This window comes from Plectropomus leopardus, chromosome 18 (genome assembly GCF_026936395.1).
Source record: "Plectropomus leopardus strain MGB_pleo_1.0 chromosome 18, ASM2693639v1, whole genome shotgun sequence".
Taxonomy (NCBI): Eukaryota; Metazoa; Chordata; class Actinopteri; order Perciformes; family Serranidae; genus Plectropomus; species Plectropomus leopardus.
In genome coordinates, this window is record NC_142193.1 from 10,892,364 (window position 1) to 10,909,418 (window position 17,055).

The window sequence follows — 17,055 nt, forward strand, 5'->3', positions numbered from 1 at the left end:
AGCTTTCTCCTCATGCAAACACCATAATCCACCAAGCTCCCAGTGGGATGTAGCACATTCACAGCTGCTCTGAGGGCAGTTTTTACCATACATATAACTTTAAGTTGTCCAACAAATATTCAAGCAGAATGTCAAACTCCTTGTATTTCAAATGGATTGGGAAAATCATTTCAAATTCATCACAATCACAATTTAATGTCCACACACATAAAGTACATGCTCAAGGCTTTTAGTCTACATACGTTCTTTCAAATATACCTTATTTACAGAAACTCATAGTGAAATTAGTTCGAAATTAATACTCAACCAAAATGCAAAACCCACAATTAAGTCGCTAGGGAAATAATAAAAGGTAACACGCGAAGATAAGGTATTAATAATAAGGTGCTTGCATCCATGCGTAATTTTCGTGCGCAAATTGTGCGTAAAATATGTTCTGGCATCACTGCCAAGTCGTCACCGCCTTCAGATCATTTTTAGACAATACTACATAAAAGTTTGAACAAACATGACTCACATGGTGACACCATAAGCTCCATCAGCAATGCATTGCTCAAACTTCAGCAGATCTGACAGAACAAACACCAACCGTTGAGTGATCGGAAAAAAATGGCAAAATACTCACAACTTGGTCCTAGCTGGCGCCTGATTACATTTTCGACGGTAAATTTGTTGTACGAGACAAATGAACAATGAATGAAGTACTCACATGCACTGCGCGCCGTGTGAAGTGGGCATGAGTGTTGTCGCTGCCCTTCCTCAGACCGGAGGTCCCTCCCCACTGGCCCTTCACCACCGGACTGTCGCTCCAAATGTAGTCACGCTTGCAGCTGTGAAAGCTCTCCGTATTAAGGGGGGAGAGTATAAATAGATGAATAAACTGTGGGGCGCCCCTTCCACTGTCCACGAAGCAGGCGTCAATATGGCAACCAAGAGACGCTGCTCTCGTGGAGCTGTGATCTCGTGTGCCGTTCACAATTTTTTTTTTTTTTTTTTGGTAATTTGATCAATTGCGCATTTGTTGAACAATTTGCACAACTGAAGCAGTACATCAGCAAAGACCTAAACCTACTACCTTAACTTTTAAAAACTGTAAACGGGATGACCTTTTCTTTTCTTTTTTTTTTTTTTACTTTGCTCTCACTAGATGCATTTCTTTTAAAAATGAAAATGAAAGGGGTTGGGGGGTTCTCCGACAGGAAAATTTGAGCATCACTTTTTCTGCATTCTTGTATTTTTTCTGCATCAATTTAGGATGTAAATATCTTCTTTTTTTTATTTAGGGAGAAATGTTTTACATATCGAGGGGGCGTGTTTCCCATTCCGTCCATAAAAGACAAGCTGAAGGCATTTGGCATTTAAATGTTACTTTTTGTCATTACGTTTATAAATATGTCTGCCTGTCTCGTTCTGATCATTCAGATATTTCAAAACACTCAGCACAAACAGGAAAACCAAAGCTGTCTGCCAGCCACTTAACACTGGACGTAAGTGGAATTTACGAGTGAGGAGCAAATATTTGCAAATTAAGTTTTGGGACTATAAGCAAAGTGAGAACCCATTGTGCAGCTGATTCTTTCCAAGTTGTTTCAGTACTGCCCCCCTCTGTTCACACTATGCAGTTGCAATAAAAAAATGTTTTGCTTGTCCATCCATCATCATTACCTGCTAATGCGGCTCTTGTTCAAACAAGCACCAGATCTGAAAAAAATTAAAAAGGGTAAAAAAAAAATACACAGCAGATGTCTTGGTTCAAACTCACAGTCAATCAAAGTCCACAGATCTTTTAATCTGCCTTAATTATATCAATGGTGTTGCATTCAAATGCAGAGATGGGTTTGAGAGGCAATTATTTATAGAAATGCTTCTTGAATGAACAGTGTAACTCATGTAGAAAAAATCTCATACAATCTGTCAATACAAACATGAATACAGGTGTAATCTATTCCAGTAGTTACACCATAAATATCTTCACAAAAATAAAGGACTTTATATATAAGTCTAGAACAGAAAAGCTTTGGTGAAACAACATAAACCAACCCGTCAACCTAAATGTGCTCATAATAGTGTCTAAGGCATTTCACAGCAAAACAGAATTCCTATTTTTTGTATTAGTAACGCTTAACAAAAGTAAAGTATCACTACTTCTTGTGGAAATACACAGTGTACTATCGAATATTTTAAGAACATACTTTTACTTCATTCATATGAAGGCTGGTCATGTTATAAGTACATATAACTGTTTACCAGCTATTTCTATCCACCACATTTTCTACTGTGTTAAGGATTTTGTGCCATCAGTCAAGTTCTACAAGTCTGGCATAATGTGTTTGGTTTTTCAGAAGGCTCAAAGTTGTTCCCCAAAACCCGACCACAGTTTCTCATGATGCTGGTGAACCTCTGAACAAAGCATATGATGGATTTTATGGCACAAGACAACAGCAGTTAGTATAGGTGACAGTAGGAAAAGCAGATGGAGCAGAAGATATTCGTCTTCCAAAGTTTCAGTGCTTCATGAAGAAAGGATGAGCCAGGGCTTTGGCTGCTGAGACGCGGCCGCTCGGCCTAAATGCCAAACATTTCTGCAGGTAAGGAAAAGTCACACCTTAAAAAAAAAAAGTCTTGGAGAAAAGCATTTAAAGTCTCATTGCTGCTACTCTGGTGCTTTTTGTTTTAGATTAATCTCAATTGTCTAAATAATCAGTTAACTGCCTTCTTTATGAACCTTCAAATACGCAAATCTTTAACACAAACCACAAAAATATACATTTAAAATGTCACGAAACCAAAATTAGCATGCAACTCTTTTAGATTTGTAAAGCTTTAACTAACAAATATTTGCTTTTTTTCCCACGCTGGCAGCATGGCTCTAGGGATAGCAAAGCTGGTCAGTCCACAGACTGAAATATAAACTGTTGGACAGACTGCTGTGAAATTTTGTACAGACACTCAAGGTTCCCAGATTATGATTTTCACTAAATTTGGATAACCCCTGACTTAAAAGGTCATTTACTCGCCCCATGTCACATTGAATTCGTGCAGGGTGGGTATTTTACATTTAGGGGCGAAGTATTTCTTTGGTAAAGGGTTAAAATTTTTATTGTGACTGAATATTTTTTTAGCAGATGGTTAGAAGAGTCTTTGAGAATTCAGAAAATACCTTCAATAAGAGTTTTTTTTTTTTTTTACATGAGCTTCTGTTTTTTCAAGGTATTGTCAGTTAATCATCGTTTGTTACCTCTGTGACCCAACTGTACGGTTATAAACGAGGGGCACAAACTGGAGCAACACTGTGCCAAATTAAGACCTCACATAGCTGCCAGCACGGCTGTCTCACTGTAGTATTGCTTAAATAAACTACTAACTACTAACTACTAACTATTCACTCTATTCCAATTTTTTAAAAATGAGCAGTCAGCCTGTGCCTGTGAGTGTTTACCTCCAGATGTGAAATGCGAAGCGTGGCAACATATCATTAAAACAGAAACACAGATCTGCTCACAGATAGAAGGTCGTTCTCGTCTGGGCCCAGGTTGTGCAGCAGCTTAGTGCACGAGTTTTTTGGTCCCCAGTTGACCGAGTATGAGACTGGGCTGTCACTGGGCCAGTCCTCCTCACTGGGCACACCAATCACCCTGAAAAACATAAAGAAAAAAAAAGAAGAGCTGAGCAGCAAGCCGCTAATGACTGGTAGGTCTGACATTTTCCAGCAATCACATCTTTTTAATGTTTATTTATGGAAATATTTTCAAGGAAAAGCAAATGTCCTGCAGATTCTCATTAAATTGCATTACATGTACTTCATTCTAACCACAGTGCGATAATACAGTTCTCATGGTTTTTGAGTTTTAAGCACTGGTGCAGTATGAGCCCTGCTTGATGTTAAGATATGGGCAATTTGGAGCAAACAGGCAGAACATTACAGTGCACTTCTTTATTGTATTTATATATCTATATATATATAGAGAGAGAGAGAGGGAGAGAAAAAGCACGACTCACTCAAAGATTTTTTGCAGCTGCTGTACCTCTGTGTATCCCTGAAACAATGGTCTGTGGGTGACAAGTGTTCAAAAAGCAAGGCAAACAAAATTTAAAAAATGGTAATGTTATCTCTGTTTTAACAAATGTGGAGAACATTTTAGCCTCTACGGTGCCAAATATCTCGTCGAGCCAGACACAGAGTCCTTGCCTCAAGAGGAAGAGCTCAGCGAAGATGCAGCCAGCACTCCACATGTCCACCGAGGACATGTAAACAGAGTTCAGCAGCACCTCGGGGGCTCTGTACCACAGCGTCACCACCTTACAGAGAGAGAAAAGTATCAAAAGACGAGGAGAGAAATAGAGGCACACAGCCAGGGGTGGGAGAAGTGAAAAAGGAACATTTTTCACCTCAGGCCAAGGAACTGACAGAATACAAAGCTATATATAGGAAAGCCAGGCTCTAAAATGATTACTGCTGCAAAATTCAACTCTGTATAATTCTTTTTCAATCTTTATTCTTCTCTTTATGTGCTGCCTCACTTACACCTGGAGTGAGGGCAATATTGAAGGTGTAGATGCGTGCCAGTCCAAAATCTGCAATTTTGACTTCTCCGCAGCTGCTGACCAGGATGTTTTCTGGTTTCAGGTCACGATGCAGCACCATGTTTGTGTGGAGGAAGTCCAGTCCTCGCAGCAGCTGCTGCATCACATCCTGCACAGACAGACAGCAGCACGGCAGAAATGAAGAGATACGTCTAAATCCAGGAGCTATTTTTCGACTGAACACATTCTCTGTATATCAAAATTTGTATAATGACTTATGAATGACTAATTGTCATTTGTTTACATGTGCATTACAAGTTTTTCGTCGACTTATGAAGTCAGGATATATTACAACACCTTGGCATATTTAGATGTTAAAGGGACAGTTCATCCCAAAATCAAAAATACTTAACTATAGTGTTATTTATTAATCTAGATTATTTTGGAGGAAATTCTCAGGTGTTGGAGATATTGATATTGCCTCCACTCAAATATAATAGAATGAGATTGCAGTCAGCTTGTGGTGCTCAAAGTGCCAAAATATACATTTAAAAAACCCAAAAGCAATGTCTCTTTCCAGAAATGATGACATGGTTACTCAAGATAATCCACAGACCTTGCTGTGATCAGTTCCATGCATACCCATTTCCCCTTCTACCAAACTACACCCACAAACCACATCACTGCCCAAAAGGAAGCGTACATCTACTCATGAACGAGTGCTTGTGCTTGTGACAGCGTGAGGTGTAAACATTGATGGCATCCTCCTCAGCGGTTATGTTAGTTAGCTCAGTGGTGCTAGATGAGCTAGCATACATTTAATTTAAAAAAGGTATGCAACAGTTTGTTTCATTGCTTTTGTAATGCAGCTGTACTATGATAACTCAGGTGATGAGTTCAGACCTTAATGCATTCACGGCTCAGTCCAGGGGCAGGAACCTTGGAGAGGTAAGTGGACAGGTCCTGGTCAATGTATTCCAGCACCAGGGTGAGGTCCAAGCTCCTACCCACTGGTACGGCAGATGCATCCAACAGCCTAGACGGTAAAATAAAAACTGGACATTATCCTCATGACTGATTTACTGCAGTTACTGTTAGAGAATGTCTTATTTATGTGGGACGAGGGGTGGTGCAAAACAGTAGGGACATGTCAAAAAAAAGTTTTAAACACTGGAGTGGGACCATAGACAGTATATAAAGATGAACAACATGACGGCTGTGTTAAAGTGTAAATTTTCAATCGTGCCCCCTGGTGTCTAGCTGCGGTATAGGTCATAAAGCCCATCCCTCCACATTAGTGAATGGGACATACTAAAAATTCAATGTACACGCCAAATAAAGTTTTCCCAAAGATGTTTTTTGTCACTGAAGGTAGTTCTCATCACCCTGATGTTTTCGTTTTTTGATAAGTTTGGTTTTAATGACTTATTAAATTCTACAAAATAGGGATTTTCCACCAGCTGTGACAGCCAATCCGTGTGCTCACATTTAATGGAGCTGCTCAAGATTGGTCAGACGGGTGTTTAGGCAGGACTAGATTGATTTTAAGGTAAATCTTTAAAAATGGCCCAAATCACACCTTTTATAATAGCCAGAAACTGAAAAAAAGTGAAATTAACGATGCTGTTTGTTGCATTGGCTCTAATACTACAATGGTTGCGAAACTGAAAAAAGAAAACACAGCAACATATGGTGAGGGCCTATTTATGGCAGAGGGAGGGTCATACATTTTCCCCCATGTCACTCAGGGACTCTAAAGGAAAACATCTGTAGCTTCGAAAAGAGTCAAGATAAAAAAAAAAAATGTAAAAAAAGAAAAAAATCAAACCCCAGCCACCTGCTATCCTCTGATAATTTAAGAACAGTCCCTAAGACTACATTAGTTTTAGCCAGGTGTACTTAATAAACATGACCTTACTTGACTATGTTGGGATGGTTGAAGTGCTTCATTCTCCGCAGCAGCGCCACCTCTCGGATGATGAAAGCAGGGATCCCGGTCTCCGACATGTCCCCGCGGATGTTGAATTTCTTCACCGCCAGGAGGCGCTGTTTCTCCCCCACCTCTCTGGCTTTATACACTTTCCCATAAGAGCCTTCTCCTATTTCTACCAGCAGCTCGAAGCACAAAGGGTTACTGCAGACGTCCATGGTCTTCAGATCCAGGATAAAATAACCTGAAGTTTCTAGATAAATGTCTGTTTTGGGATGACAACTGTTGAATATGTCGTATTTGTTTGCTTTCCACTTAGTTCAAGTTAACTAGCTAGCTAACGAGGCTCTGAGTAAACAGAGGTTTGCAGGTTAGCTAGCAGGTATCTCCTATCACACACCACAGCCGCACACCACCTGTAATAACAATGTTTCATGCAATTAACATGTGTTTAATTTCGCTCTTGTTGATACAGTATTTGAGTTTTTTACTTTACCTCAGACTGCTGAGCGCACTCTCCCCTCCATGCCGCCTCCTGCAGGAAAGCGTCGTTGCATTTCTGCAGCCAGCATCTGCTTCTTTTTTTTCCCATGAAAATCACACCCCTTTTATTCACCAACTAATCAGAAAGCTCTAAATTTACATTTTGGTGAGCCCACTCCTTGTACACGTGCACTATGCTGCTGTCAATGTCACTGTAAACAAATGCTGCGTTCAGGTGCAGCCTATGTCTTGAGATTAATGTACAAACAACATGTATAAACAAATCAACATTAAAGTCGCCAGATTAAACAATGCGGAGGCTTTTAATTTCAACAGCTTTGCAGTCAATGCGCTACTAAAGATCTGTATACTTTTTTTGTTTTTCTCTTGGTCATAAGGAGCAAAGTGAATCTGTTTAATAATATTGAGATAGGATGTTTTTACATTTATTTTCATATTGTCAACATGCCTTATCAGGGCTGAGTTGCACAGATATGACCTAAAGTGGTAAAACAAATAAAAGTCTATGGCAAAATTTTAATTACAATATTACTATTACTATTAATATTAATATTAATTGCAGAACGTTATGATGTGACAGTGAAATTTATCTTTTGGATTTAACATATTGTCGCTTTATCAATTTATTCTATTAGACACGAGTGAAATTTTGTCATAGTTGCCTTAAGGCCTTGAAATATTGCATTCACGACAACAAGACGGACACGGGGACACGATGATCTGGACCCTCAACCACCAAAATCTAATCAATTCATCATTGAGTCAAAATGGATGTTTGTGTCAAATTTGACGAAATTTTGTCTAAGCGTTTTTCAGATATCACATTCACAAGAATGGGACAAACGGATGGACAACTCAAAAACATAATGCCTCCACTCATGGCTATGGTCAACACACAGGCATAGTAAAAACACCAAAGACCAAAACGCAACTAATTCATTGTTTGTACCCTTTAATATTGAAAGGGAGGGACATTTGTAAATCTGTTACAAACCAAACGCACCTCAGGCACAGAGTCAAGAGTAAAATGGCACACAACAAGCTGCACACAATTTTAAGGTTTAAAAAGACATTTGAATCTACAGTTGAGGTAATGTTAGCTTTGATAAGTGCAGATTGACTGTTGATACAAAATCCAGGTATTCAGAAATTAATTAAAGCTAGGATGCATTTTTTAAGTGGTATAAGTTGGGGCGAAAAGTCAACTCTCTTCATTTTAGTAAAAAAAAATGTGTTAAATGAAGTCTGGGTCTCTGTTCTTTGAGCCTCCTTACAAACGGGTTTTGAGAGAGTGTGATGGAAACTTAAGTTCTAATCAAGTACAGTATTTAACAGTCACCAGTGCTGGGTAGTGACTTGTTACATGTAAATTTTGTAATTAAATTACAAAATAAATGTAACTGTGATCAGTTACAGTTACTGAGAAAAAAAATCTGTAATTCAATTCCTGCTACTAATCACAATGTTGGTGATTACTAAGGGGTTACATCTGAATATTCTTTCGGGTGAAGTTTTTCTGTGGAATATAACAACATTCATTCTGTTGCTTTGCATCTTATCGTCATGCAAGAATGGCATCTTTGGGCATAGCCTATTTACACACATTTTTCAGCTTTATTGACCAGTTTGAAACATCCCTTAGAAAAAGTGATTCAATGAAGTGAGTTACATTACTTTGCTGAAGTAATTTAAATAGTTGCATTACATCTTTAACTCATACTCTTTAACCTATTACATTTCCAAATGAAACCAACCGTTGGACCAACCAACCAACTTCCCAACACCGACATTTGCACAGGGTTACTGAGTTACCTTACGTTCAGGCAGTTACTCTCCTTTCAATTTGTCATTCGTGAGTTTAGTTTTCTTTGCCAAGTTTATGGCATCCAGATGGAGGTTTCGGTTGAGAATGACCGAGCCACAAGTGAGAGCTCCAGCGAGAGCGCCAGCAAAGCCACACACAAACACATCCTGTCCTGCAACACAAAATATGCAAAATGTACTGAATTAATATGATACTGTCAAGTCCTGTCAGGAATTAAAAATCGATTCAGACTGACAGACTAACCTGTCAGATAGAGGTTCTTCAGAGGAGTCTCAGGTCTCACTGTTGCGTTGAGTTCAGGGCTGAATCGGGCGACGCCATGATCTGCTCCGTAGATTTCACCTTTGGGGGCTCCGATATAGTATGTGTTTGTAATGGGGGTTCCAGCATCAACATACTCGATCTACACCAAAAAAAAAACAAACAAAAAAAACAGGCATGTAAAGAACTGACATTAAACCTCTTTTTTTCAGGATCAGCAAAAATGTAAAAAAAAAAAAAAAAAAAAAATTAAAAAATGGAAAGAAAATCAGACAAAAATGATTTTAAAATTAATATAATGATGACTCTGTGACTCTGTGACTCTTTTATAAATGACCTCGACCTCTAAACAGTCAATGAAATAAATAAGACTAATCTAATACCATAAAACAGTTATTTAATGAGGAAAACACATCAACATTAAAACATTAGCCCTAACATCAGCAGCCAGAGTTTCTGCAGCACTGATTTCAACCTCCCAGTGAGGGACCACATCTGAAATGTTGCATTTTGTTGTAGAAAGCAAATTTATTCATATAGTTTCTTATACCCAAAATTAACCCAAAGTGTACACCACTAAAAAATAATAACAAACAAATAATCAAAAGCATACAGAATAAAAACAATATACCAAACAAATGTATTTGATGGAAAATGGGTAGGTCTTTAGCTTGGATCTGAAAGTGGTCAGCATTGTCTCAAGTTTTAGCTCTTCTGACAATTTGTTCCACATTTGAGCGCTACAACCTGGCTGCTAGGGATGCTGACTGGTTGGGTTTGGACTCTAGGATCTGTCAATAACAAAAAGAAGACAGACAGATTCAGAAACATTACCTTGTCTCTGGTAATCTTGGGGAAGACGTCCATAACCACCTCCAGAATTGAGTCAATGAATGTCTGTTTCAGCTCTTTGTAGTCAGGCCCTCTGTTTGTCACTTTGCCGTCCTTCCACTCCTCAAACCACTTGTAGTTGGCAAAACTGACCAGACTCACAGTGGACTTCCCTAATATGAGGGAAAAATTAAGAGAATTTTAAGGTGCACAAACAAAAAAACAGACCTACTACACTCTCCACACTGACATGCTGCATCTCATCACCTGGTGATCTTTCCTCCCAGGTTGGATCTTTAGCTGACGGAGATGCAACAAACAGGAGAGGCACCTTCTTAGCAGACTCTTCCCTTTTTCCATTCATGTACTCCTCCACCCTGTTAAATGAAGCAGGTTAGCCCATAGTTTTAAGTCTAAGTTTAATTTCTTTTTCATTTAATCAGTGTACACTTGCCATATGAGGCATTTTGAGATTTGCAGGTACAGTGTATGAATTTTTGAGTTTGGCCAAAAACTTCTTTTGTGAGGTCACAGTGATCTTTGACCATCAAATCTAATCGGTTCATCATTGAGTCCAAGTGGATGTTTGTGCCAAATTTGAATAATTTTTCAGAGGATGCCCTTGAGATATTGTGCTCATGAGAATGAGAGGGGATGAGGTCACAGTGAGCTCGACCATAAACTTGTGACAACTAAAATCTAATCAGTTCATTTCTGAGTCCATCTGGACGTTTGTGCCAGATTTGAAGAAATTCTCACACAGCCTTCTTGAGGTATCGCATTCACAAGAATGGGACGGACAGACGGACAACCTGAAAACATAATGCCTTCCAGCCCCAAGAATCGCTGTTGCGGAGGCATAAGTTAAAAAACGCAAAATGATGTGAAATTACAAGAGGCCTTTTCTTTTAGTTCGGTGCCTCATCACCTCAGTGGGCTTTTGCACTGCAAATTAGAGCACTATCCATTTTGGAAACATGGTGCTCACCCTCCATTCTTCCCCCACAATAGCCCCAGAGAGTAAGTGGCTTCATTTTAAGCCTTAAAACCCCTTCATATTGTTAATTACGTTAGCACTACTAGACATGCTGACACTGCTAACAGTGCTAAAGGAGCTAACAGTGATAACATAGTCAATGATACAAAGGGGGGGCTGGGATTGAGCCACTTTTGCACTGTGGCAAGCTGGGGGTCAGGACAGCGTTACCAACGGTAACTGCCAAATTGTTAGCTAGCTAGCAGTGCAGTTAAATGAGGAGTAGAAAAATCTACCTATAGACCACCATGTGCAACCTGTCAAAAAATATTCTCTGCAAGTTAATTAATTAACTTTTAAATGTTTAAATCCCTAATGACAAGAAACAGAAACGAGATGCAAGACAACATACAGTTCATCAAAATTGTTCTCGGAAAAGATCCAGTAGTTGTCTGCTTTCAGGCCCAGCTCCTCCTTGGTTCCATTCAGACCCACAAAAACACTCAGTCCTCCGTCACCGTTCTTCATCATACTCAGCTGTTTCTGGATAGCTGCATGATACAAGTGTCACATCATTCAGTACAACTTAACCACCAGCTCACAGAGTCAAGTAATATGAAACCTTAATTTAAAAGCATGAGTCAATGCCCTGAATCAATGAAAAGAATACTGAAGTACTGAAAAAACTACTAAACAATCTCTCATTACAGCCTTTTAAATGTGACGATTTGCTGCTTTTCTCTGATTCATGTCACTGCAAGTTAAATATCTTTGATGCTTGTGTTGTCGCATGGGCATTATCAAAACTAAAAAATTAACTGATTACTTACTGATAAATACATACTATTGGAAATAGTCCTCTTTTGCAGCATTTATTCCCTACCTGGCATGGCCTGGAGCTCTTTGGGCAGCAGCTTCTGGTAGGTGTTAAAGATGCCGGCATTAGAGATGACCATAGGGGCGCGGATATGTACTTCCTCTTGGCCTTTCATGACACTCACACCTGAAACCATAAAAACAAACATGATGCACTGAGGGGAGATTCACTGCGTTTATTTGAGTATAGAAACACTAAGAAAAATTTCACCAACCGTAAGCTTCCTTGGCGTCATTGAACAGGATGCGGTTGACTGGGGCTCGCACTAGAACAGCACCACCAGCCTTCTCAATGATGGGGATCATGTGGTAGGCAATTTCAGTGGCTCCGCCTTTCGGGTACCAGGCACCGTTCAGGTAGTGAGTGACAAGCAAGCTGTGCATCGAAAAGCTGGCGTCTTTTGGCATGTTACCTGCAGATCAGAGAGGGAAACAAAAAACAATGAGCAGGACACTGAAAAAATAAACTGATTACATCAACAGAAGTGCAGCTTGGCCTACCGTAGGTGCCGAAGATGTAGGTGAAAACAGCCCTGAGGTCCTTGTTCTCTGTCAGTTCGTTAACCACTTCGGTCAGGCTGCGAGGTGCCATTTCGAAGAAAAAGGACAAACGTTTGGCCAGGCCAGTGTAGATAAGGAACTTAGCCACGAAGACAGGACAGGTCTTTAGCAGAGCGAGGAGCCAAATACCCCGCCCGACTTTCTGAAGATGGAACACACAAGACACACAGATGATGTCTATAATTATTAATATAATTCATTTGTACCTTTCATAAATATATAAATATATATATATATATATATATAATGTGCATCAAAGTGCTTTACAGTATGGGGCCGATTATTGGGGCAGATACTTGGCATTTTGCAGATTATCTGTATCAGCATTTTATTTTAGTGATCGCCGATAAAATTAATGAATTAAAAAGTGCAAAGAAAGTTTCAGCATGGGAGGAACTTTTTCTTTGTAAAAAACCTCAGCGAGCTATTTTCATTTATTCATTTAAATTTTCACTTGACTTTTTTTTTTTTTTTTTTTAAATTTGCTGGGAACTTGCTGTATATGATGTTGAAAGCTTGAGTTTTGATTGAACATTTGCTAAAAGCATTTAAATAAAGTTTTGGGTTGGAGTTTGTTATATTCCAAATTCTAAATATTGACAAAAAGATTTTTCATTTTTATTGTAAATGCGTATATCAGTTCCAAATATCGGTTGTCGGTCTCATTAACTATTATTATTCTGTATCAGCTCTGAAAAACCCAATATCGGTCACCTAGCACCTTCGCAAGAAAAAAAACAGACAGATTAAATTAATATAGAATTCAAACTACTGACAAAATATTTGACAAAAATGGCACATACTTATCGGAAATAATTTCATAACCCCAAGAAACAGAAATGTGAATGTTAACGTATCATAATGCAACTTTGTTATTATGAATCCAGTTTATCTTTTGTTCTGTTTTCTGCCTTTTTGTGGTTCTTTGTTTTTTTGCTTGTTATAATAATAAATAGGGGGAAAAAAACATGTAGATGCACTAAACTGACTATCAAGATAGAGAAAGTGACATTTCCTTTATCAGTGTGTCAAAGCACAGTGCTGTTGTAACTCAGCCTTTAATGTTATATAATAGCTCAGCTAACAACCATCCGTTATCTGCAAATGCTTATCCTAGTCAGCATCGCAGGGGGCTTGAGAAGTCGCCAGCTATCACACGTGACCTATACCTAATCACCTCTTTGCACTGTAAAAGCAAGCCAGAAAACCTGGTGAAAAGTCACGCTAACACGGGAAGAACATGGATAACACCAATTACTCTGACCTTTGATTTACAAACCCTTGAGTCCTGGAATAATATCAGTGATGAAAACAACAGAAATCTGGATAAAGAAGGGTCTTTGTGCTAAAGTACAGTTTATGAACACACGGTTCACTGGGGGAAAAGGCACATATAAATAGGCAGAGAAGAAACTAAATGGCTAAATTATCACTAACAAAATATCTGCTTTGAATTTGCAGTTCATCAATATTTTGTCCTGATACTTTAAAACCACCTGATCACAGTTTGTAATGCGAACAGATCCTACCTTGACCAACCTCATGTACTCATCGATGGCCTTTTCCTCTCCAGGGAAGCACTTCTTTAGTTCCTCAGGGAAGCGGGTTCTGCCGCTGTAGATGGGATACCGACGGCGGTTTTCTGGAGGTCCCAGAACTACTTGGTCAAACGGATTCTCCAGAGGCTCCCACTGCAGCTGTCCGTTAGTTATTTGGTCCAGCATGCAGCGGAACGGCTTGTGGTCCAGCAGGTCACCGATGTAGTGGATTCCTGAGAGAGAGGGAGACAGAAAACACCTGCTTTTTGGGGCTTTTTTGCCTTTATCTGAGGGGATAGTTTTAAGCGTGAAAGGGGGAGAGAGAGGGGATGACATGCATCAAAGAGCCGAGGTCAGAATTGAACCTGTGGCCACTGCGGCCTTTTGTACATGGGGTGCACGCGCTACACGTGAGCTACTGGGTGCTCCTTTCCTTAAATATTTGAATAAGAAAATGATCCCCACACCAAAATCCATATATATATGCCCAACTTTTACATGTCCAAATTCTAGCATTGGGTATAAGCACTTCTGGTAAACCTTCACAAATGTGTGTGGCATTTTTATGAAAGTCACTCTACTCACCAACGTCAAACTCAAAGCCCTTCTCAGTGAACGTGTGGCAGCATCCTCCAGCTCGGTCATGTTGCTCCAGAACCAGGACTTTCTTTCCGACTTTGGCTAGCAGCACCGCAAGCCCAAGGCCACCAATCCCACTGCCGATGACGATGGCATCCAGGTTTTCAGGTACTTTACTGGCCACGAATCCTGGAAAAAAGGCAAGGAAACATTCAAACAACAGCATGGCTGCTGCACATATATGGCACAACAACAATAAATCTGGGAAGGAGATAATGTTTACTGTATAGTCATAGCCAACATTACTCTCAGTCATAAGGCCACATTAGTATCATAGCTTCGCAAGTGTGAAAATTAAGTTTTTTTCTGTTTTATGTCTTCGCAAACTGGATGCCCATGAGAATGTTTAGAACAGACAGAGACTCAAATATATTTAATTCACAACAATATTCAGAACAGAAGCTGAAACCAAATAATTTCTTTTTCTTTCAAGATAGCTGTTGACTTTGAAGTACATCCTCTGAGGGAAGTTTTGAACACTGTTCTTTAAATTGGCACTTAACTTCAATAAATCCAATACTATCCAGGGTTAGGCTTTAACTGATTTCATGAAATCAGGATTTAATAACAATATTACTGTACGATTAAGCAGTCATAAACAGCCTAGATAACATTTGAATAAATGTTTCATTAGATTATATTTGCATTGCATTGCATTTTGTCTCTTGTGGTGTCTTAAAAATATGGCAATTTAAAAATTCTGAAACTTTTTTTTAATGATAACCAATGCTCTACTAACTCATGAGACGCATGTTGACACGTTTTTTTTTAGACAGTGGTCTTTGAGGACTTGATTGGAGAAAAAAGAAAGGAGCTGAGTCGAGATGGAAGATTTAAGAAGCAGATATTTATGTTTTTAAAGTAGAAGGTGAAATATTTTCATTGTTTGACATTAAAGTAAATTCATAAGTATTTAGATGACATTTTTTGTAATCCAATTGATTACGTTACCAATTAAAAATAACATGTTTTTTGCATTCAGTAGTTAACTACATCTCAAAGAAATCCGAGCCAACGCTGTGAAAGCCTACTGCATCTGCCAAGGAAAATCTGTCGTTGAAATCGTAGGTGTGTCTTTGGTCCCACGTGAGCATGTTGCACAGATATATTCTTATATTTCTTCACAGAGTATCGGCTTCACATGGAGAAATTCACATCAGGTTGAAATAACTAAGCATATTATTATATCCAAGAATCTGAATCAGTATTTTTCCATTTACAACTTAAAAAAATAAAAAAACAATAAATAACGACCTTGGTCATTTTACTCACCTTGCTTGAGAACTTTATTTTTCTCTTTCATGTCGTGAACCATCTTTTTCAACGGCTCACGAGTGTCCGTCTCAAAGGGGTTTGGCCCCGAGCTGCCGAAGACATATTTCACTATAAAAATGACCAAAGCGACAGAGATTATCACGACACTGAGCAACATGGTGCCAGAGGTTTGCTAACACACCGCTGAGTGTGAGCTCATTTCCGCGTTACAACCGTGTAAATACAAGCTCCAACACTGGCCAATGAGGTCATAATGACCAATGAGAGCGGTTCTTTAAGGTCACGTCAGGTAATTTCGACCAATCAAAGTTAACTTTAGTGTGACAGTGAAACCTCGTTTAAGGAAAAAACAATGAGACGGAAATCAAAGCATTACTGTTTCATAATATGAAACAAAGAGTCTGCTTGACCTCGGTGTCATTTATGAAGAATGTAAATGAACATAAACAACAAAAACTGTCATTACAATTATATATTAAAATAATGTTCATCCTCTTATGCCTTTTAAAAATACAGGTTTAAATAAATTTAAATTAAAAATAAAATTTATAAATTAAATTTGATTTATTTGTTTCCAGCATGTATTATAAATTAATATGTCTACAGCTGCATTATTTAAATTATTATTATTATTATTATTATTTTAAAGGTTTACACCGATGAAACGCTGGCCTTGCGTACCTGCTCAGGAATCGGTTGGGGCTGATAGCACCAGGAACACTGGGATGGATTGTCTATTACTGTATTTCTTTACATTTCTATTTTTACACACTTACATACTGAGCATATTATAAATACTTCTTTAAAAATATTTAAATATATACATATTGTACTGGGTGGTTACTAGTACTGTATTTCTACTTTTACATTTATGTTTTTACATACTTGTGCTTTTCATTATTTCTGCTTGCTATAATTCTTGATGCTGGCATTAGATTGACTGTGTCAAACTACAACCCCCCACCCCCCAAGCTTTTGGGGGATACAATTCACAAGAACAAACAAAAAACAATCACACATAAAAATGCTTATGTGTATTGTCAACAATTCTGGTAAAATTTGTGTGTTGGATTTAGCTGCATTCAACAGCAACTTTGCAGACTGCAACCAAATGAAATATGCAGGCTGACACAAAAAAGGACTGCTTGGTTTGTACGTTCTGGGCTACTGTAGAAACATGGTGGACTCTGCAGAAGAAGACCCGCTGCCTTTGTAGATAAACGAGTCATTCTAACGTAACAAAATAACCGCAGTTCTTCTTTTCAGGTGATCATACACTAAAGAAAACATACTTATACTCAATTTCTGTCAACTT

The 17,055-nt window shown here is 38.7% G+C and overlaps 2 protein-coding genes across 3 annotated transcripts; both read right to left on the reverse strand.

Moving 5' to 3' along the window:
- Positions 1–1,002: 1,002 nt before the first annotated feature.
- cdk21 (cyclin-dependent kinase 21) lies at positions 1,003–7,738 on the reverse strand. Of its 2 annotated transcripts, XM_042505617.2 has the most exons (8): positions 6,951–7,738; positions 6,443–6,870; positions 5,428–5,560; positions 4,526–4,693; positions 4,190–4,299; positions 4,000–4,050; positions 3,503–3,635; positions 1,003–2,582 (listed from the first exon to the last, which is right to left on the reverse strand). In XM_042505617.2, the coding sequence occupies exons 2-8, from the start codon at positions 6,670–6,672 to the stop codon at positions 2,505–2,507; spliced, it is 903 nt and encodes a 300-aa protein (XP_042361551.2). In that variant the 5' UTR covers positions 6,673–6,870; positions 6,951–7,738; the 3' UTR covers positions 1,003–2,504. The 2 variants fall into 2 exon arrangements, 1 of the variants encoding a protein (XP_042361551.2); XR_015779655.1 differs by having other exon boundaries at positions 3,440–3,635; positions 4,000–4,299.
- A 155-nt stretch (positions 7,739–7,893) lies between these two features.
- retsat.2 (retinol saturase, tandem duplicate 2) lies at positions 7,894–15,949 on the reverse strand. Its single transcript, XM_088091062.1, has 11 exons — positions 15,738–15,949; positions 14,412–14,594; positions 13,818–14,059; positions 12,229–12,430; positions 11,943–12,140; positions 11,735–11,854; positions 11,264–11,402; positions 10,143–10,252; positions 9,879–10,048; positions 9,027–9,186; positions 7,894–8,934 (listed from the first exon to the last, which is right to left on the reverse strand). The coding sequence occupies exons 1-11, from the start codon at positions 15,895–15,897 to the stop codon at positions 8,786–8,788; spliced, it is 1,833 nt and encodes a 610-aa protein (XP_087947188.1). The 5' UTR covers positions 15,898–15,949; the 3' UTR covers positions 7,894–8,785.
- Between the last annotated feature and the right edge of the window lie 1,106 nt (positions 15,950–17,055).

What these genes read in the sequence shown, in the direction of transcription:
- retsat.2 (XM_088091062.1), bottom strand. Translation starts at nt 15,897, where the DNA reads ATGTTGCTCAGTGTCGTGATAATCTCTGTCGCTTTGGTCATTTTTATA. An exon ending in GAGAACAATTTTGATGAACT is followed by an intron (nt 10,253 to 11,263) that starts GTATGTTGTCTT and finishes TTCATTTAACAG; the next exon opens with GGTGGAGGAGTACATGAATG. An exon ending in CCAAGATTACCAGAGACAAG is followed by an intron (nt 9,187 to 9,878) that starts GTAATGTTTCTG and finishes TTTTTGGTGTAG; the next exon opens with ATCGAGTATGTTGATGCTGG.
- cdk21 (XM_042505617.2), bottom strand. Translation starts at nt 6,672, where the DNA reads ATGGACGTCTGCAGTAACCCTTTGTGCTTCGAGCTGCTGGTAGAAATA. An exon ending in AACCATCCCAACATAGTCAA is followed by an intron (nt 5,561 to 6,442) that starts GTAAGGTCATGT and finishes TTTACCGTCTAG; the next exon opens with GCTGTTGGATGCATCTGCCG. An exon ending in TGAGCCGTGAATGCATTAAG is followed by an intron (nt 4,694 to 5,427) that starts GTCTGAACTCAT and finishes CTGTCTGTGCAG; the next exon opens with GATGTGATGCAGCAGCTGCT.